The sequence below is a fragment of the Mobula hypostoma genome, chromosome 3 (assembly GCF_963921235.1).
Source record: "Mobula hypostoma chromosome 3, sMobHyp1.1, whole genome shotgun sequence".
NCBI lineage: Eukaryota > Metazoa > Chordata > Chondrichthyes > Myliobatiformes > Myliobatidae > Mobula > Mobula hypostoma.
This window is the reverse complement of record NC_086099.1, coordinates 80,437,220-80,459,553: the sequence shown is the minus strand read 5'-3', so window position 1 is coordinate 80,459,553 and position 22,334 is coordinate 80,437,220. Positions and strand designations below refer to the sequence as shown.

Here is a 22,334-nt window from a genome sequence, read left to right as displayed (position 1 = left end):
AGTGAAAAGCCAATTGTCGCTCCTGTCTATGATATATAAAGTGTGCATGCCAAGGTATCTTGAAAATGGGAGGTGTTATAGTGAGCCCTCAGGAACAGGCAATGTCAATATATTGATACCATCTACATTCAAAAGTGGAAGATTAAAAATACCATCTGAAAATAGTGGGAAGCAGTCCACTAAGGATGAACAATTTAGAGATTAATATTCAGAAAAAATAATGCACCAGAGGTTTGACTTGGTGAAAAGCAATCTTCTCTTCAAATCTGAAACCTATGATTTTAAGTTCCAATCCAGAGACTTGAGCACAGAAATCTTAGATTGGCAATCCAGCGCTACAGTATTAGAACTGCTGTTTCCTTGGATGAGCTATCTGACCTGTCAGGTCTTTGTAAAGGGGACTGAAAGTTATCCATGGCATCGTAACCAATGTTTCTTCAACATTCAATGTCACTAAAACAGTGTGAGCAGCTGACTGTCATGTTGCTGTATCAGAGAAATTGCTGTCCATAAATTGGTTGCCACACTTGTATATTACAACAATAAATAAACTTGAACGTAAGATTTAAATGGAGCATTAAGACATATTATTTAACATGGAAGACATTTTATTTTAATCATAAAGGGCCAAAAACATGTTAATAGCAATGTTAATGTCTCTGCAATCTCTCGAGCTACTTCCTTCAGAACCCGAGGGTGCATTCCATTAGATCCAGGAGATTTATCCACCCTCAGACCATTAAGCTCCCTGAGCACTTTCTCAGTCGTAATTTTCACTGCAGAAACTTCACTTCCCTGACACTCTTGAATGTTTGGTGTACTGCAGACGTCTTCCACTGTGAAGACTGATGCAAAATTTCCTCTGCCATCTCTGCACCTTTCATTATATTATCTTCGGTGTCATTTTGTATTGCTCCTATATCTACTCTCTACTCTTTTACCCGTTATATACTTAAAAAAAGCTTTTAGTATCTTTGAGATTATTTGCCAGCTTCCTCTCATAATTCATCTTTTCCTTCTGAATGACCTTCTTAGTTTCCTTCTGCAAGTTTTTAAAAGCTTCCCAATCCTCTATCTTCCCACTAGCTATGGCTTCCTTGTATGCCCTCCCTTTGGCTCTGACTTCACTTGTCAGCCACGGTAGTGTCCTCTTCCCTTTGAAAATTTCTTCTTATTTGGAATATATCTGTCTTGTACTTCCCTCATTTTTCGCAGAAACTCCACCCATTGCTGCTCTGCTGTCCTTCCTGCAAATTTCCCTTTTTAGTCAACTGCGGCCAGCTCCCCTCTCATGCCATTGTAATTTCATTTATTCTACTGAAATACCGACGCATTGGATTTAATTTTTTTCCCTCTCAGATTTTAATGTGAACTTGATCATATTGTGATCACTGTTCCCTAAGGTTTCCTCAACCTTAAGCTCTCATATCACCTCCGGATCATTGCACAACACCCAATCCAGCACAGCCGATCCCCTAGTGGGCTCAACAACAAACTGTTCTAAAAAGCCATCCCTTAAACATTCTACATATTCTCTCTCTCGAGGTCCAGTACTGACCTGGATTTTCCAATCCACTTTCCTGTTAAAATCCGCAACAATTATCATGACATTGCCTTTCTGACACGTCTTTTCTATCTCCTGCTGTAAATTTGTAATCCACATTTTGGCTGCTGTTTGGAGGCCAGTATACAACTGCCATTAGGGTCCTTTTACCCTTGCCATTTCTTAACTCAACCCATAGAGACTCTACACCTTCCAGTCCTATGTCATCTCTTTCCAATGATTTAATATTATTTCCTACGCACAGAACCACACCACCCCCTCTGCCAACTAACCTGTCTTTCTGACATGCCGTATATCCTTGGACGTTCAGCTCCCAATGGCAGCCATCCTTTAGCCAAGTTTCTGAGATGGCCACAACATCATATTTGCCAATCTGTAGCTGAATTTCATGATCATCCATTTTATTCCCTATGCTGTGTGCATTCGAATACAACACTCTCAGTCCAGTATTTGTTGCCTTCTGTTTTAACTGCACCACACCTCTATTGCTCTGTAACTCATGTTACTGGCTTTGATTAAGCTTCACCTCCTGCCTGTTCTTTCTGTAACCTCTGCACGCCATCTTTGATTTATTTTTGTTTTCTTCTTCTTCAGCCCTATCATTCTGATTCCCATCCTTCTGCCAAATTAGTTTAAACCCTAACAGCTCTATTGAATGTGCCCGCTAGGATATTGGACCTCTTTGGGTTCAGGTGTAACCTATCCTTTTTGTACAGGTCGTACCTCCCCCAGGAGAGGCCCCAATGATCCAGAAATCTGAATCCCTGCCCCCTACACCAGTGTCTCAGCCACACATTAATATGCCTTATCATGCTAGTCTTGCACTCGCTCGCACGTGGCACAGGCAGCAATCCTGAGATTACTACCCTAGAGGTCCTAAAATGTAGTTAACTCTAGGCTTAACTACTTTAGAACACTTCTAACTGGCCTTCATTGTTGTACTAGCTGAAACAAGTTCTCAGAATTCTACGTTGTTCTGATATCAGGCCAGGCAGGATCTGTGGAGGTAGAAACAAGGTCAATGTTTCAGATAGGTATCTGATGCTGTGCAGTTCCAGCATTTTGGTTTGATTTATAGTGCTAACCTACATTAGCTTCCAGATAAACATTGACTTGATATTTTAAATTTCTATCCTTATTAAATTCCTTTATAGTCCTTCCTGATGGAGAAACTAGTGGCAATGATGCAACTGGCTGAGTTTGCAATTTTCTGCAGCTTTTTCCACTTGTGCAGTGACCACCCATACCAGATGGTGATGCAACTAGTTATAATCTTTCCACAGTACATCTGTAGAAATTTGCAAGAGTCTTTGGTCATATACCAAGTTTCCTCAAACCCCTAAAGAAATATTGCCGCTGTTGTGTCTTCTTTGTAATTTCATCAATATGTTGGGCCCCTCCCTGAGAGAAATTGACACTGAGGAATTGAAACAGCTCACCTTTTCTGTTGCTGGTCCCTTGATTTGTGTGTCCCCTCAACTTCCCCTTCCTGAAGTCCACAATCAATTCTTTGGTCTTATTGATGTTGAGTGTAAGATTGTTACAACACCACTCAATCAGTGGATCTGTCTCACTCCTATATACCTCCTCACCACCATTTGACATTCTGCCAATTATAGTTGTGTCATCAGCAAATTTATAGATAGTGTTTAAATAAGTAGAAGCATTCACTTATTTTACCAGATTGCGAATGTTGATGGCTAGTCGCCATTTATTGCTGATTACTAATTGGCATAGGGGGCATTGGATATAAAAATACAAAGTTCTAAAATTGCTCAGCAGGTTAGGCAGCTTTAATGGGGAGAGAAACAGAACGAGCACTTCAAATTGATGAATCTTCTGCAGAAATTGAGATGATGCACATACATACTGTACATCAATGGGAACCAAGAGGTTGATGTAGCTACATCATTTGAAATAAAGATCATATCTAAACTGGATAAAGAAAGGTAGAAAGTAGTCTTTCCTAAAGAAATTCTGCAAACGCATTTTTTTCCTCCAATTTTATCAGCTTTTCCTGTTTTCTTTTGCTTGTATTGTTGAATTCATTGCCATGCTATGGCAGTCTGGCTCACCATTTCCTTCTCTCTCCTGAAATTTTAATTGGTTATTTTCAGCCAGATTACAGATTGTGGCCAAATCTCACTTCTGTATTTTTTTAATTGTTTTTTCTGATTCCATTTATGCTTACCAAGCGCATGTTAGAAACTTAATATCGTTCCACAAATACCTGGTACATCTTCCTCCCCCCCCCCCCCCCGCAAACCACAGCCCCTGGGCGGAGCTACTTTCTCTATTCATCCTTTACTCCTTTATCCCTTATCCTGGCCTGTAATAAAGGAAAGATTTGAAGGAGTTGCTAAGCTATATTTAGTGTTTATCCTTAACATCTTCAGAGCTGGTTTTTACAGATACTTGCATGTCCAGGGCATTCTACAATCATTGTTGAGGTCCTTTGAATTTGGCCAAGTTCTTTCCCAAATGTGCTAGGTAGATTATTGATGTATAAATTTCTCCAATTGTTTTTCTGTTAATTTGTGCCCATTGTGAATGGGTGAATAGCTTATTCTGACAGTGTAATTTTTGAACCAATCTTTCAATCAATTTTTCAAGATTGCAGTATTGGGAATTCTGACAATCAGAATCGGGTTTAATATCACTGACATACAGTATGTCATAAAATTTGCTATTTTGTGGCAGCAGTACAGTGCAATACATAAAATACTATAAATTATAATATAATTTTTATTTAGTATTAAGTTTATTAACTAAGTAGTGCAAAAAGAGAGAAAATAGTGAGGAAGTGTTCATTGTCTGTTCAGAAATCTGATGATAGAGGTGAAGAAGCTGCTCCTGAAGCATTGAGTGTGTGTCTTCAGGCTGTTGTCCCTCCCTCTCTGGTAATAAGAGAGCATGTCCTGGGTGATGATGATCCTTGATGATGGATGCCACCTTTTCGAAGCATCGCCTTTTGAAGATGTCCTTGGTGCTGGTGAAGGTAGTGTCCATGATGGAGCTGGCTGAATTTTGCCATGGAGCTAGCTTTTTCTGATCCTGTGCCGTGGCCCCTGAATGCCAGATGGTGATGCAACCAGTTCAAATGCTCTGCACAGTACATCTGTAGAAATTTGTTAGCCTTTGGTGACATATCAAATGCCTTCAAACTCCTAATGAAGTATAACTGCTGACATGCCCAAGAACTTGAAACTGCTCACCCTTTCCACTGCTGACTGCTCAATAAGGACTAATGTGCTTCCTGGACTTCCCTCCTTAAAGTCCAGTCAATTCCTTTGTCTTACTGACATTGATTGCAAGCTTGTTGTTGCAGCACCTGTCAGCCAGTCAATCTGTCTCACTCCTATAAACCTCCTTGTCACCTTCTGAGTTTCTGCCAGTGACGGTGGTCATTGACAATGAGATGAAGGAAAGAACTCTGCGGTGCCTGATCTTTGTTCTTCATTTAACTATATTACACCCATGTCTACCCAAGTGATAGAGAAGGGACAAGCTCTATCATGATGCATATTAGGCCCACTACCACTTATGCTGTTCATATTCTTCCTAGTTATTTGGCTAGGCCAGATAGCAGCTGGATGGCAGGTGGCAAAGTGCAAACATCAGCTGTTGAAATGAATCTGATAGCCTCTCTCAACTGGAAGCCGAGGATTGGGTTTTGCCTGATGTAGAAACTGTAAATGATTTTATTAGATTTTTTAAACAAAAATGTCCCTGATATTTAGACATTTGAAAAAAAAATTGAATTGCTGAAATGTTAAATTTTGCAAGAAGCTATTTACAAATACTTAAAAACAAAACAAAAAGTAAAAAAAAAACTGGCCTTGAACAGAATCCAAATGGCATTGCCATCAAGTCCCAACAAGAATGAACATTGCAGTTGGTGTTCAGAACAAACTGGCAAATTTAGGCTGCCTGAATCTATAGTAGATGATTACAGATATCCTCTGCATTTCACAGTGGATTCATGGGTGTCTAATGCTTCAATGGCCCAAAGCAATGTGTACCTCTTCTCTGGTAAAATTATGTAGTTGGTTTTGAAATTATTGAGTGCCAGTAATTCTACCATGGAGCTTCTGTCATACTCCTCTAAGTGCCAAAATATTCAAGGTTCCCACATAATCGCATAAGTTCTAAACTTGCTGGTCAGGTTATGCTGGTAAACTAGGATTCAGCAAATTGTGCATTTGATTGAAAGCCATCAAGTAAGCCAAACTTGTACCTTGCTTGAAATTTAGGTGAATATGAAGGAAAATGCTTCTAAGCAGGAAAATCCTACCTTGCTATCCATATCTATTCAACGTTTGCCCTAAAAAGTCTTATTGAAAATAGCTAGTTACTGTAATACATTTAACAATAGAATAAGATGAAAACTATAAACCAAGAAAATAATGCAGATATATCGTAATTCAGAGAGTTTGTCATAATTTATTGATAATATTTGTTGTTGTATAGAGGTATTTTTAACAGGTTCCTTGTTTAAATATGCAAACATCTTGGATTCCAGGTTCATACTGTAAATATTTTTGTTATTTGCAGTGGATGATGAAGAATCAGAGGGTGAAGAATTTACAGTCCGTGATGGATACATTCATTATGGTCAAACAGTGAAGCTTGTGTGCTCTGTTACAGGGATGGCACTCCCTAGACTGGTATAGTGGCATTTATCTGCTTGTCTTTGGCAATCTAATATTCAAGCATAATAATTTAGAAGTTTGTTTTGTGTGCCATTTTTGTTATCAAAAGGCAGAGAAATTTCTACTGTGTTGAAGTTATTTGACAGCCCTTTGGTAATTCACAGAAGACCTTTATTTCTTATTTTAATAATTTGAACTAAGAGTGGTTGATTCAGCCTCCCATGCCTGGCACACAATTCATGTCTGATCTTCTGCCTTGGCACTACTTTCATGTACAATCCCAAAATCCCTTAATTGCCTTAATATTGACAAATTTACCTTTCACTTTCATGATAGTGGCTTGGGTCATCTAAGGTCATTTGGGGTGTAGAATTCCCAAGGTCACTAACCTCTGGATATGGACACAAAATAGATGCTGGGATCTGGAGCAAAAAACACCAACTGCTTATGGAACTTAACAGATCATGCATATTTTTTTGGAGGCAGAGGGATAATTAATATTTCAGGACCAAAAGGGAGATGGAGAGGTGAAGGAATGAGCAGGAACTGGCAGACAATGAGTGGAGTCGGGTGTTGAGGGAGGCAGGGGGAACCAGTGGGGAGGGGAAAGAAATCAGGTTTGTGTAGGGGTGGTAGTGAAAGACCGGGGCTGAATCATAAGAACATGGGGTGCAAGTTAATTAAAACTGGAAAATCAATTTTCATAAGGATTGTGGACTACCCAGGTCTCCTAGTTTGGGTTTGGCCTTAGCCTGACAGTGGAGAAGGCATGTCAGTGTGGGAAGAGGAAAAGACATTGAAATGGCCTCCATCTGAGAGCTACATATGGCCATTGTGGATAGAATGGAAGTGATCGGCAAAGCAGTTATCTAGTCTAAGCTTGATCTCACCAATGCAGAGGAGGCACTGAATACAGTAAACAAGCTTTGAGGAGGTGCATATGGATCTCTGTTTTACCGCAAAGAGCATTTGGGGTCTTGGGTAGTGGGAAGAAAGGATGGAATGAAATTTCTTCAAATCCATCTTTTGAATGTTGTTTTGAGATTGATCTGTGATTTTATAAAGCCCGGTCAAGGGAAGCATCATCCCTGTCAGTCCCCCAGAAGAGAAATAATTACATTTCAATAAAATCATATGTCATTCTTTTAAGATCAAGGAAACACTGAGCAGGTCAGGCAGCGTCTGTGAGAAGGCAAAGATTAAGGATTCAGATCAAGGATCCTTAGTTGGAACTGTGAGAGGAAAATAGTTTTAAATTGCAGAGAGCATAAGGAACAGATGTTGAAACGTAGGCCAGGACTGCATTGGACAGAGCTTGTTAAGGATGATCCACTGAATTCAGGCACTTGGAGTGGAAGCAGAGAACCAGGAGAACTCTAGATTTGCTTTTTTTAGAAAGGGAATTGAGTTGGGAATTGGATGTCGAGGACTCTGTCTACTGTGGTCAAAGGGAAACCCGCCCTAGGGAAGAAGAATATCTCTAGACAGTCGTGTAGAAAGTGTTCTTATTTGAAAAACTATGACAAAGAGAAGTAGGAGAATGAAACTGGGTCCTTGCAGGACACAGGATGGAAGAAAGTATTGCCAGAGTAGCTGTGGAAGTCTGTGGGACTATCACCCAGAGACTGCTGGATTGCCCTTCAGTACTCAAAGTAAACACCATAGGAATAAAGTTGCTGAATCTTTGCTGCACTTGTATCAGATTACATCTTGCAATATGGGCACCAGAATTAATATACAATATTCCTCACTAGAGTTCTGTATAATTTCAGTAAGATGCAGACACCTATTAAACCACTAGTCACAGACCTCTAGTCAGACTCAACCATCTACTACCACTCTTTGGCTTCTCTCTTGAAAGCAGTGTTTAATCCAATTTACTACCTCATCTTGAATGCCAAGCGACAGAACCATCTTGATCAACCTCCCATACAGGACTTTGTCAAAGGTCTTGCTAAAGTCCACGTAGACAACATCTACTGTCTTGCCTTCATCAACTTTCCTAATAACTTCCTTGGAAAACTCTATAAGATTGGTTAGATATGACCTACCATGCACAAAGCCATGTTGACTTTTCTTCATCAGTCTCTACATTAACCAGTGCCTTAGAAAAATCTGCCCACTACTGATGTCAGGCCACCAACCTATAATATCCTGGCTTAATTTTAGAGCCTTCCTTAAACAATGGAATAATATTAACTACCTGCTAATCCTGCTGTACCTCACCTGTGGCTAAGGATGTTTAAAATATCTATGCGAGGGCCCTGCAATTTCTGCAGTAGCCTCCCACAACGTTTGAGGGAACACCTTGTCTGACCCTGGGAATTTATGCACCCTAATTTGCCTCAAGACAGCAAACACCACCTCCTCTGTAATCTATACACCTCACTGCTGCTTTGATTCACTTGTATAGACTCTATGTCCATCTCCCATGTAAATACAAATGCAAAAAATCCATTTAAGATCTCCCCCATCTCTTTCAGCTCCATGCATAAGCAACCTCTGTGATCTTCCAGAGGACCAATTTTGTCCATTGCTATCCTTTTGTTCTGCTGGCCAATGATGTAGTGGCACCAACACTGGATTTCAAGGCAAATGATCCCGAGTTTGAATCTGGCTGGCTCCTCACGCGCTTTCTATCTGTAATAGGTTGAATGTCAAGCTAGCAACTCGGCCTCGTGAAAAAACAATTAAATGTATGAAAACGGCAAGAATGCTGCTCAAAGTACGGAAAGAATAACAGCAAAAAATCCTTCTGTTTTTAATATATCTGTAGAAGCCTTTGGGATTCTACTTCACCTTGCAATTTCATGTCTTGGTTTCCTTCTTAAGTGTTCGCTTGCATTTCTTGAACTCAAGTACTTTATTTGCTCCTTTCTACCTGTACTTGCTATGCATCTCCTTTTTTTTTAAACCATCTCTCTTGATATCTCTTGAAATCCAAGTTTTGCTTAAACCTATTAACCTTGCCTCCTGTTATCCTTTCCTTTTAGTCTCTGGAAACCTTCTTACAGCCCATATTGCTATTCAAGTTTGTCATGAGTAAATTTGAATACATTACATTTTATTGCCATGCTAAATCATCGATGTGTACATATTTAAACGCAAACAACAGGAATTCTGCAGATGCTGGAAATTCAAGCAACACACATCAAAGTTGCTGGTGAACACAGCAGGCCAAGCAGCATCTGTAGGAAGAGGTGCAGTCGACGTTTCAGGCCGAGACCCTTCGTCAGGAACCTAACAGTTAGTCCTGACGAAGGGTCTCGGCCTGAAACGTCGACTGCACCTCTTCTTACAGATGCTGCTTGGCCTACTGCGTTCACCAGCAACTTTGATGATGATGTGTACATATTCCTTGATTTGGAAAAGTTTGATTGTGGGACTTCATCAGCACTTCAACATGTGTGTCTTTGATGCATCTGATTTTTTTTGTGGTGTAATAATTAGCTCGCCACTCTCTTCCATAATATGCACTATATTGTAATATTCTCAGTGCATTTCACCAGTAATCAGACAGATTTTACCTGACCAAAGTTTTCTACCACCATATCTCTTGCATCGATTGTTAGTATCTGAAGCCTAACTCCCATCCCTGTTGCACCCCACTGTCACAGCCTCCCAATCTGAAAATAGCCCATTTTATTCCAACACTTATCTGTTACTCAATCTCCATGTGTATTACCCACAGATCTGTGATCTCCAAATCTGTTGAAATTTTGTGTGGCGTCTTATCAATGGTTTTCTTAAAAAGAGAAATTTGTCACATCAGCTGGTGGCTGTTTATCTATTCTGCAAGTTACTACTTCAAAAAAGAAGCTGCTTTATGAAGCATGGTTTCTTTTAAAATTCATGTTAATTCTTTTCAATCTAATTATTTTCTGAGGGGCTTGTTAGAACTTCATTTCAGAGTTTTCAATGTATTGATGCCCTCCCCCCACTCCTCTTCTGGTCAAAGTACTGATAGTTTCCTTGGTCTTCTCCTTTCACCTTACAAGTCTCTGCATTCAACAGATCACCCTCGTGAATGCCAAATGATCTATAGCTCCCTGGTTTTACTTACCCTTTCTTCATTGTGGAGTTACTTTTGTTTCAAGATTGCTTAATGTCATTTCCTGTACACAAGTGTAAGGAGAATGAAATAATTGTTACTCCAGATGTAATGCAGCATAAAACACAAAAGATGAACACAATAATAATACTAAATATGGTTTCTATACATTGATCGTATGTCGATACGTGGCAACTGTTCTAGAATTACAGGAATGTTGGGCAATGACCATAAATGAATCTACTGCTCCCTCAAGTGCTAACTCCTTCAAAGCCTTTGGATGTAGGTCATCTGGGGCTTGGTGTTTGATCAGATACGGTCATTTTTGTTTTCCAATTTCTCCTTATTGAAGCATGTTCTCAAAAGAATAGTCAACAGCCTTGAGATTTGTGCTGCATAATGTTGCCTAAAATTTAACTAGCGTGTGATTTACTTTAATACTGAAGGATGAGAGGGAAACAGTACATCAAATTTATTTTCAGGAAATCTTTTGAATAAGATGTTGCAAAATACTGTTATTTAAATAATAGGTCAAAACATGTTAAATCTGAACTATCACCTGCAATCATTCATCCATTCCCCTTTTCAGTGCCTTATTATCCCTGCAGCTGATAAGCTCTAACAGCCCTAAGGCCTTGATTCTGCAATTGTCCCACAAGCAGCGATGACCAGCTCTCTTGATATCTCATTCTGTGACCTTGCCCTCAGTACCATCCTAATAATCTTTGAAGTCTTATTGATTCAAAACATCAGATAATCAGAAATGCTTAACTATTTGAAATTAATTTGAATAAAATTGAAATGAATTTTAAAATACCTATAAGAACACTTGTTCTCTCATTAAAAGAGATGAAATAAAAATAAACAGTTAAAGTAACCTCTATAATGAAGGTCAGTGATTCTATTCAGCATGAATGTTGATATGCTGAATATGCCAAAGCTAAGGCACTGTATATGATATATTCACCATCTCTGCTTGGTAAGTTATAAAATGTGCCTAAGCATTCTGACTCCTAAGGCAGAGTGAGAAGTCGGGTGTGCTGACATTTGATCTCCAGTGAGCTCTATAGTTAAAATCATGCAGCATGGAAATGTGCCCTTAAGCACAACTGCTCCATGTCGACCTAGATAATGTATATCTTATCTCAGAATCACCCTCTAGTAATTTGTCTACCACAGATTGGACTAGCCAATCTATAGCTTCCAGCTTTTTCTTTGCAGCCCTTTCAAAAAAGGGCACATTAGCTGCCCTCCAGTTTTCCTGCACTTCACTCGTTGCTGATGTTGAAATATATATCATGCAGGGCTCTTGCAATTTCTTTTGTAGCTTCCCACGGTGTACTTGGATATAACTGATCATGCCCCAGACATATGTTTACCTTGTATTTTAATACATACAGTGCCTCCTCTGCTGTAATGTGGACTATCCCCACTAATTATCTCAAGAATGATGTCTTTCCCCATGGTAACAACAGGAGAAATATTCATTGAGGACCTTGTCCATCTCACGCAGCTCCACACAGTGATCTTTAGTCTTTGAGGGCCCTGTACTCTTTACACCACAGATTTAGTGTGGTATAAAACTAAATAGTTACTCTTTTCCCTTTAATATACTAAATTCATTCATATTTTTCTTAATCTTTCTTTTGACCACAGTCCTGCATCTCTGTTACTCTGGGGGTTTGTTTGATCCCAACTACCTGTACCAGACCTATGCCTCCTTTTGCCTAATAAGGGCTTTAATATCCTTTGTCATCCAGGGTATCTTACTCCTGTCAGCATTGCTCTTCACTGCAACAGGGGTATTTAGATCTGTAACACTCCATCTCACTTGTAAAAGCTTATTAGTTGCTGTACATCCTTCTACCTGCAAACAATCTACTCCAATGAACTTCTGCAAGTTTTTGTTTAATACGGTCAAAATTTGCCATATTCCCATTTAGAACTTGTAGACCAGATCTGTCCCATAATTAATTTAAAATTAATAGATCTGTGATCATTGGTCCCAAAGAGACCTCTGACACCTCACTCAGTTGTCCTTGCCCATTTTCTAAGAGTATGTTGTTTTACCCCTTCCCTATAAGCCTTCTATATACTGCCTGAGGAAATTTTCTTGGAACACACAGATTCGACCCCTTCTAAGTCCTTGACAGTGTGGCAGTCCCAGTTTTCATTAGGAATGTTAATATTCCCTACTATGACTACCCTATTATTCTTGCAACTTTCTGCAATATCCCTGCATGGCAATTGTTCCTCCAATTGTTATTGGTTATTAGGGGGCACAAGTGATCTCTTCCTTGTGCGCTCAGTGGAACCACATGATCAGCACGATCTTACAAAATGCTTAGGTCTTTATCAATACTGTGTATATTGTCTTATTATTTATTGTAATGCCTGCACTGTTTTGTGCACTTTATGCAGTCCTGTGTAGGTCTGTAGTCTAGTGTAGTTTTGTGGTTTACGTAGTTCACTGTAGTTTTTGTATTGTTCATGTAGCACCATGGTCCTGAAAAATGTCTCATTTTTACTGTGTACTGTACCAGCAGTTAGGGTCGAAATGACAATAAAAAGTGACTGACTTGATATATAGCTTCATTACTAACTTTTTCCAAATATTGAAATTTCTAACAAAGTAGATCACCTCTAACTACAAAATTTGTCCATGCTTAAACCACAAACTTTTCAATTGAGATAAATGTGATGCTCAGCATTTGAATTACAGAACAAAAAATCTCAAAATGATTTGGCTTGAGGTAAGGGACATTCTTGTACCCAAGTTATTAGTTGTACTATCAAGTACTCATTAGTTAAGTAATAGTGTGCAAGCTGGTAAACTGCAATCTTGTCTCTTTGCAAATTTATCACTAGTAACTCTAAAGGTTTTGTACTTGTAAGCATTTACCTTTCTGCAATCGATCTGTATTTTTTCATTTATTATAGATGTATTAAATAAGCCGGTAGTTCTACCGGTATTTCGCTTGTGTAAGGAATTTCAAATTTGGATGTAGTTATAAAAGGGCCACTTTTGTCCTATCTTGGATTACAATAATCTTAGTTTATAGATCCAAGAATCCAGTAAATTTACCTTGAGAATGTTTATCTTTTACAGATAATTCGTAAAGTGGATAAACAAACAGCATTATTAGATGCAGATGATCCAGTATCGCAACTCCACAAATGTGCATTTTATCTTAAGGATACTGAAAGGATGTACCTGTGCCTTTCACAAGAAAGAATTATACAATTCCAAGTAAGAAAATATTGATGTAATTTTTGACCATTGGCTGGCTGTAGACTTATTTCACAGATATGATTCTGGTTTTGGGAGCCTAAAAAAAGTAAAGAAAAATTACCCTCATCATTTCCAGTCTTGCAAAATTGTTGTCATGATTGTGGTTACAGAAATTATTCCAATTTTGAACTGTAGGTTGTCCAGAGGAATAATTGGGTGAGATCGCATTGATTCTAACCTATATCTCTCAATTGCCACCGAATGATTCCACTGCCAACAGCTTCCAAACCATTGCTGGCATGTCTAAGGCAGACTCTCTGCGCAGCACAGCTGGCTGCGAGAGGTGATCAAGCAGAGGGAACTAAGGCAAAGCACGAGGATCACACTGGCTTGATATTTAGAAATGTTTGGGGGAAAGTGATTCAAAAATAATTATTATTTTTAATTTATTTTGACATGTTGTCCAGTGCTGTTATTTAATCAAAACACAAGCACGGTAAACAGATTTACTTAAACATTCCCTTTTTCAAATGAAGGATGGTGACGCCATTCAAATGAGTGATGCTGTGCTAAGCTGAGGGGCCAGGTACAAAATGCTTCAGCCCCTCAACTCAGCAATTTAAATGGTGGCCCTAATCCAGTGATGAATCCAGTGGCATACTTCTGCCCTGCAGTTCGAAGAAGGTCAGAGCCGGTTGTCATAATGCATTGCAGCCAGCCAGTTCTTTAAAGGAACCATCGGCTAGCCTTCAGACCATTCTTCCATAGGTAAGTGTTTGAAAGAAAGTTTTTAAAAAAAATCCCCAATCAAGCAACATGTGATTGTATCGTGAAGACTCATGTGGACCTTGAGAGAGAAGAATACCAGACTGCACTTGCCCATATGGCATTTTGAAACTGTGCGACAATATCTTGTACTGATTACAATCAGTAATTGGCAGACTGCACCTGTCACTGGGATATGTAGAGGATGTATTTGGGTATGGCATAGTCCGAGAAAAATTCCCAGCAGTGCTACAGCATTGAATGTTTTTTCATATGATCCATTAATGTTGAAGATTTCACATGTCCAGCATTTTGAGAAATCATTACTATTTATTTTCCCTTAGTGATTTTTAACTTGAGGGCTAGAATTCAGCACGAGATTCTCACTGAAGAAGACAGGAATAGTGTCAATGGTCTTATAAAATGTAACATTTCCTCGAGTATTAAATTATTTGAACAATCTAAATGCATAATCTTTGCAGTGCATCAAAATACCAGCCTGTTGCAAAGGCATGGCACTGAAACAAAGTCGGTATTCGTCATATTAATTCCTACATTTTTTCCGGTCCACATGTTTAATTGTTCATAATGTCACTGTATTTGAATATTGAAGATTTTGCCCCTGGAGAATTTGCAACTAGAATTAGAAGAAGTGGCAGAGACATTGCTCTCATCTTAATAGAAGAGGGGACACAAAATCTGCCAAATATGAGGAATTGCAGAAAAAACTTTAGTTAAATAATATTGGATAAATTGGTGAGTTTGAAAGCTGATGGATCTCAAGGGCATGATTTGTATCCCAAGGCTTTGAAAGCTAGCTTTAGTCCTTCAAATTTAAGTAATGGATTGAATATGGAGCTAACTTGGAGTTATTAAAGCAACATCACATTTGACTTAGGAGTTTTTTGATATCATTATTGGAATAAATAAGATGAAATAGTGGATGTAGATGTTGGGATTCTTGGAAGGTGTTCAAGAAACTAGGCTAAGCAACATGGCTGAAGCATGTAGAATTGGAGGGTAATGTGCTGCCATGAACTGAGAGTTGTTCTTTGGACAAATCAAAGGGGAATAAAAAGACCATTCATTGTTAGGTTGGCAAACTGCAAATTGTGGGCTACCCTAGCGATTGGTACTTCTGGTTCCATATTTCGCCATTGAATTGCAAGGATTTGATTAAGGGGTCCAACCTCAAGTTTGCTGTCATTTTGCCTTGGTACTGATAAGGATTGTTCTGAACTGTTTTGTATAGAGTGTGGGAGCAGATTGCCTTTTTTTTTAGACCTGTGGAATGAAAGATACCGGCATTTTCCTTCAACTAACCCAGGATTAGTGCTGGTTCTTTGATTGCAGTAATGATGAAAATAAACTAAGGAATCAGGGGACATAATGCAAGCATATGGAGCTTGCAACCATGACTGAATTTCATACATTTCCTGGTTGCTGGCTTTGGAACAGCAGTTAGCCTGTTCTAAGCAAATAATAAGTTTAAATAATTTAATTTTTTTTGCTCCCTATGAAGAGATTCTCATTTCTCTTGTTTTTATATGCTTTCTGATGACCTATTGATAAGGAATTGCCTGTTGATGAGCTGTAAAGTTCATTGAGCACCAGCAGCTCTCCAATATCGCTTCCCAATCTGTTCCTTAATAGTGTTTTCTATTCCTTTTTCACTCTATCCCTCTACCTGTTATTTTGAACTAAACTAGACTGTTTGAGTCTGTGACCTCATTAACCGTTATCCACATTTATTAATTAGACAAATTACTAACCACATATGATCTTTATTTCTAAAGCTGAACGCATTACTAAAATATCATCCTCTGATCTTCCTCAGCTCATGTAATGCTGAAACACCCATCCATTTGCTACCTGCAGTTTGTCCCAGCATCTATTTTCTATTGTCTGAAAATATTCTGACCATTCAAAGCTCAACTTGTGAATGTTCAGTCATTAAAGCTATTGTGCCAAAATTGTGATACAGTTTGAGCACCTCTTATCCGAAAACTTCTGAAATCCAAATTTTTTTTGAGTACTGACATGAAGTCTCAAATGGAAAATTCTGCAGTGCGCTGGGAAAGTTCCCAGGCGATGCACAGATCTCTGCACACCACAGACAGTTCTAAGAAGTGACCTCGCGTATCCTGGTTGGGGCCCTGCTGGTGGAATTTTGTTTTCAGCAGTCATCATAGCTTTCATGCATTACTCACAGTGATTACCATGTGTTTTGCACTTATTCTCTGCTCTGTGCTGTGAAGATAATGTTGAAAATGTCAAAAGGATCTGCATTTACCCCTGTGGGTAATAGTGAAAAGAAAAAGAGGGAGCACTTATGTTTATGTATAACACAAAATCAAGTTGGAAAATCTTTATAGCAGTGTAAGTGGGAAGCATCTGACAGAGGAGTATAGTGTTGCAGCAACCACCATTTACAGCCTGAAGGAACAGGAGGGCGAACTGTTAGTTTTATGCTGAAAGTATGAACAGAAGTTAACGAAAAATAGAAAATCATTGCATACAGTGAAAAATGACAATCTTGGTCATGTATTGAAAAAGTGGATTTGTCAGCGTCTGAATGAACATATGCCATTTAATGGTATGCTGATCATGAAACAAGCAATGATCTATCATGATGAACTGAAAATTGAAGGTTAATTGTGAGTACTCAGCAGGCTGGTTGAAGATGTTTAAGAAAAAGCATGGCATTAATTTCTTTTAAAGATTTGTGATGATAAGGCATCTGTAAATCACGAAGCAGCAGAGAAGTTGAAAGGCTAGAGCAGCGTGCGTTCATTACAGAACAAAAAATCATGTTAGTTTATAAGTTCAAAGAAAGATTGCTATGACAAAAACCCTTGTTAATGAGGCAGATGACACTGGGAGAAACACTTTCTTTTTTTAAAAAGTCCATCTAGCACAGTGCCTCCTCATCTCGAGAGCATATGCTTCCACGACTCTCAACTGCTTCTGACGTTCCTCCTCAAAATGATAATCATCAGTGATGTACCCTCTCCCTCAAGTTTCTCAGAACTGAGGTGTTTGGTGCTGCATTATTTCGTAAGTGAAAATCGTCACTTTTTTTTGTAATTACAAAACATTATTTTTGCATGAAATCTGAATTTCACATCCATTTAAAATATGTTGGATTGTAACATAACCATCATAATTATTGCATTAAAAATAAAATGTTGACATTTTTCAGTTTTCATTACACTTACCTGAAATTAAATTCAATCTTTTGTTTTTATACCTTACATAAAACCTTTTTTTAAAAGGTAAAATACAGATGCAATCTACTTAACCTTTTAATCATTGTAGGTGGAGACCGAAAGCCTGCTGTTTGTTGTTGTTCAACAACTGATTCAGGTATTCTCCCAATGCTGCTTTGCTGTATTTGTTACCTGCACACATTATATTTTATTACATTAATGAAATAATTTTTACTGTTTAAGTACGTATGTGTGATGAATAGGTGTAAGACAAAGGCTGCTTACCGTAGTACATAAATTCAGTGTCTGGAATGATGGCAATGCCAAACAGCCACTTACTGTCCACCTGGATAGCTGAGGTAATTATAGCTGACCTAATGGTTCAATGTACACGTTATTGTTTCATGCACAGAATTATTAAAATATTATGTAAAACTACCTTCATGAGGATGTACAAGCTATATATGAAATGTAAATGGATTTCATGTTTGGATTTGGGTCTCATCCCTAAGCTATCTCATTATATTGATACAAATATTCCAAAATCTGAAACACTTCCGGCCCCAGAAATTTTGGATAAGGGATGCTCAACCTCTAATATGGAAACTACTGATTCTGCCTCTATCACAATGGATCAAATCATTGTACCCATTCCCTGGGACCCTCCATCTCTGCTGCTGAGATTTTTGGAGCTCCATCGAAGAGCTTCCCATCTACTTGCCTAGTTACATGCTTCAGACTCCTACCTTTGCAGTGGTTACTTTGGTCAAGCACTGTGGATATGATGGTATGATTTTAAGTTTTGCAGAAGTATGAAAAGTATGTAACTTAAGCTGTTTTGCCAAGAAATAATTATGCTTTCTAATTTTTATTATTTGCTGTAATTTACAAGTAAATATTTCACAATTTGTCTATCTTGTTTGCAACTCAGACATTGCATTTTAAAGTTTAGTCTCCAAATTGGGTAGGACCTTTGTCATTATGCTTGAGATTAGTCAAGCAGGATCTCAAGTTTTTGTGTTTAATTGGGTTGAGCGGTATCTGTGGCAGCAAAACAGTCTGTATCAGGACTGAGATTGCAGAGGAGCATATATCAGTATAAAGAGTTGAGAGGCAGGTTTGAGGTGGGAATTGTAGGTAATATGACGTGTTATCAAAGGAAGGGGTTGATGAAAAATTGAGCCAGCTGAGGGGGGAGGTTTGGAGTTGGGAGGTAGTGGCTGGTGGGTGACAAGTATAGGCAGGTATGGAAAGAAAGGAAAACTGACTGGTGAATTTCAAATTAATTTATTTATTTAAATCTTACATCCATCCCACAACGTGAGGGAGTAAAAATCTTTGCGGTATGACTCCGTTGTAATGTACAGACGTTTGAATTTAAGAGTCTGGTGACTTGTAGAAAGAAGGTGCCCTGTAGCCTGTTGGTCCTGGCTTTAATGCTGTGGTAGCGTTTGCCAGATGGAAGCAGCTGAAACAGTTTCTGGTTGGGGTGACTGGTGTCCCCGATGATCTTCCAGGCCTTCTTTCTGCACCTGCTGCTATAAATGTCTTCAGTGGAGGGAACTTCACATCCACAGATGTACTGTGCTGTCCATACCACTCTCTGCAGTGCTCAGTGATCATGGTTGCTGCAGTTCCTGTACCAAGCAGTGATACAGCCAGTCAGTATGCTCTCAGTGGTGCCCCTGTAGAGGTCTTGAGGATTTGGGGGCTCAAGCCGAACTCCTTCAGTCGCCTGAGGTGGAAGAGATGCTGTTTTGCTTTTTTTGCTACAAAGCCGCTGTGTACTGTCCAGGTGAGATCATCGGTGATGTGTATACCAAGGAATTTGAAACTACTCACCCTCTTAACTGCAGATCCATTGATGTTGATCGGGCCAACCCTGTCTCCATTCCTCCTGTAATCCACAATCAGCTGTTTTGTCTTTTGGACATTGAGGGAGAGGTTGTTGTCCTAGCACCACTATGTCAATATATCAGCCAGTTTGGGAGGGTGGAGATGGAAGGGGACGGGGTTGTGTGTGGAGGTAAAGGAAGACGCTGGGGGCAATAACTAGAGATGCAAGGGACTGCAGATGTTGGAACCTTATAAATGAGGAAGGTAAATAGAATCAGAATAGGGAAGGTGAATGGCTAAATGGCTCCAGTCAGGGAGAGGATAGTACATTCGTTGGGTGTAGTGTGGATGATGGGGAAGAGGGAGAGGGTTGTAGGCCACAGAGGTAGAATGAGACATTGTTCAACTAGGCGTTGATCTGGCAAAGAGGAAGTCTGAGAATAGGCAGATTTGTGTGCCATTGGGAAGGGAAATTGAAGTGGCATGCAACTGGGAGCTCAGGATAGTGAATACAGATGGAGCCTATGTCTTCCTCAAAGTAGTCAGCTCGTCTATGATTAATCTTGTGGATCGCAGAGGAGGCAAAGTCAAGAGCAATGAATCTAACAGATAAGATTGGGGGATGTGTATGTGAATCTTTTCATGATTTGGAAAGGTTGTTTAGGTCTCTGGATGGAGGTGAAGGAGGAGCAAGTGTTGCATCTCCTGTGGCTGCAGAAGAACGTGCCAGCGGACAGACACTGGTGAGTGAACCAGGGAATTATGAGAGAGTAGTCCCTGCAGAAAGGGGTGGAATGGGATAATATAACTGGCAAAGGGATCTTGTAGCAGCTGGAGGAAATGAAAGATGATGTGAGTCTTGGAGTCATAAAACACTACAGCATAGAAACAGGCCCTTCAGCCCATCTAGTCCATGCTGAACTATTAATCTCCATAGTCCCATCAACTTGCACCCAGACTATTGTCCTCCATACCCCTCTATCCTATACGTAGGTATAGGAGTGGAGGGATAGTGTATTTGGATACAGTATACCTATCCAAATTTCTTTTGGGTGTTGAATTCAAACCTCCACCTACCATTTCTGCTGGTAGCTAGTTCCACGCTCTTACCACCCTCTAAGTGAAAAAGTTACCCCTCATATTCCCTGTAAACATTTCATCCTTTCACCCTTAACCCTTGACTTCTTCATCTTGCCCAAACTCAGTGGAAAAAGCCTGCTTGCAGTTACCTTATCTATACCCCTCATATTTTGTATAGTTTTATCAAATTTCACCTCATTCTTTCTTTCTGTAGGGAATAAAGACCTAACCTATTCAACCTTTCCTTATAACTCAGGTCAAGTCCCAGCAACATCCCGACAAGTTTTCCAAAACTCTCAATACTCCAAATTAGGCCTCACCAACTTCTTATATGCACATATTCAACATAACATTCCAACTCCTGTATTCAATACTTTGATTTATGAAAGCAATGGGCCAAAAGCTCTCTGTACAACCCATCTACCTGTGATGTGCTAGATGCAGAGGCTGGTAGGGTGAAAGGTGAGGTCCAGGGGAACTCTATCTTTGTTTTGTCTGTAAGGGAGTGTTTTTGAGAGTAGGAGGAAGATGTGAATAAGGACTCTATCAACGACTATACAGAATAGCTATATTTCCTGAAAAAGGACGGCATTTCAGATGTCCTGGAATGGAAAACTTGTGAATGGATGCAGTGGAGATTGAGTAAAAGGAGCTGACCTACATAACCCCTCCAGATCAGGCAAGGATTCACCTGCACCTTTTCTAACCTTGTTTACTGCATTTGGTGCTCTCTACGGCTTCCCCTGCATCAGTGAGACCTGCATTTAATCACTGAAAATTTTGTCACTGTAAAATGACCACAGTCAAGGGTGATTACCTTCCCGACTGCATGCTTCCTGAAATGACAGAGACTAAAGATCAGATTATGTTTGTCTGTTGCAAACTGTTATGTATGTTCCTAGTGAGCCAATTTGAGTGTAACTGAAATAACTGAGTTATGCTATTTAATATTGAAATCATATTTGAAGTTTAAAAAGCATTGAAGTCTTTTTGTCGAACTTCCATGAAATCAGTTTCATTAAATTTACTTAAAACTATAATGACTATTGCAACTCTACAAATTGAACACTTTTCCATTTGAGATCTGGCTGTTGAAAATACCACCAATATTCTGTAATTTACAAGAAATGCAACCATTCAGAAAACAGTTTGAGTTATAAAATCAGAAAATTCTGAAAAATCTCAGCATGTCAGGCAGCATCTGTGGAAGGAGAAACCAATGAGATTTTGGGTCAAAGACTCTTCAGAAGTGAGAGAAGGGGTAAGTCTAAGTAGCAGAGAAAACGTAGAAGTTGTGGTTGGGTAGTGCAGTGGGCATATCTCCAATAAGGTGATTTAATCACACGGTTAAATGGACAGCTGGGCTTCTTTGTCTATGTAATGTTTTTATATTTTAAAATCTGGGTGTTATTGAGTAGTCAAGCTTTCTGGGGCTTTCTGTGAGGGAGTTTCCTTGCCACAAGTTGTCTGAAGAGAACACTTAAGTCTCCAAACCAAATTATTTTCTGGGCGTGGGCACAGTCGGAGATTTTCATTTTGCACATGCTGCACAAGAAGAATAAGTCAAGGTTTTCTCAAGCTGGAAAACTTGGATGATTTTGGTAATAGATTAAGCTTGGTGAGAAACCAGATGTGCACATTGAGTATTGTTGAAGTATTGACTTTAGTTTAACTAGCAGAGTGCACCTGACTTCACTATGCACAACACAGCTGGCTTCGACAGGGCCACAAGATCTTACAGTAGCTCTTAATTTTATAATTTTCTGATTCAGAAGTGAATGCTGTCACTAAGAATCTTAAATCCTAATTTGTTAATCCTATACTTTATGAATATGTGCAAATTTTGTTAGTTTGTTCATTTAAATCCAAAGTTGCATAACTGAATGAAGAGTTTGGAGACCAGTTACAACAAATTGTGCTGTATAAACATTTTATTTGTTTTCAA

The 22,334-nt window shown here is 39.1% G+C and overlaps 1 protein-coding gene across 2 annotated transcripts in view; it reads left to right on the top strand.

Annotated features, from left to right (window-relative positions):
- Positions 1 to 22,334, top strand: part of rbpjb (recombination signal binding protein for immunoglobulin kappa J region b) — a 149,174-nt gene that overhangs the window by 115,834 nt on the left and 11,006 nt on the right. For both annotated transcript variants that reach the window (XM_063043331.1, XM_063043330.1), the window contains 2 exons: positions 6,119 to 6,231; positions 13,377 to 13,517. In XM_063043331.1, the coding sequence (XP_062899401.1) occupies positions 6,119 to 6,231; positions 13,377 to 13,517 (254 nt within the window). The remainder of the gene's footprint in view (positions 1 to 6,118; positions 6,232 to 13,376; positions 13,518 to 22,334) is intronic.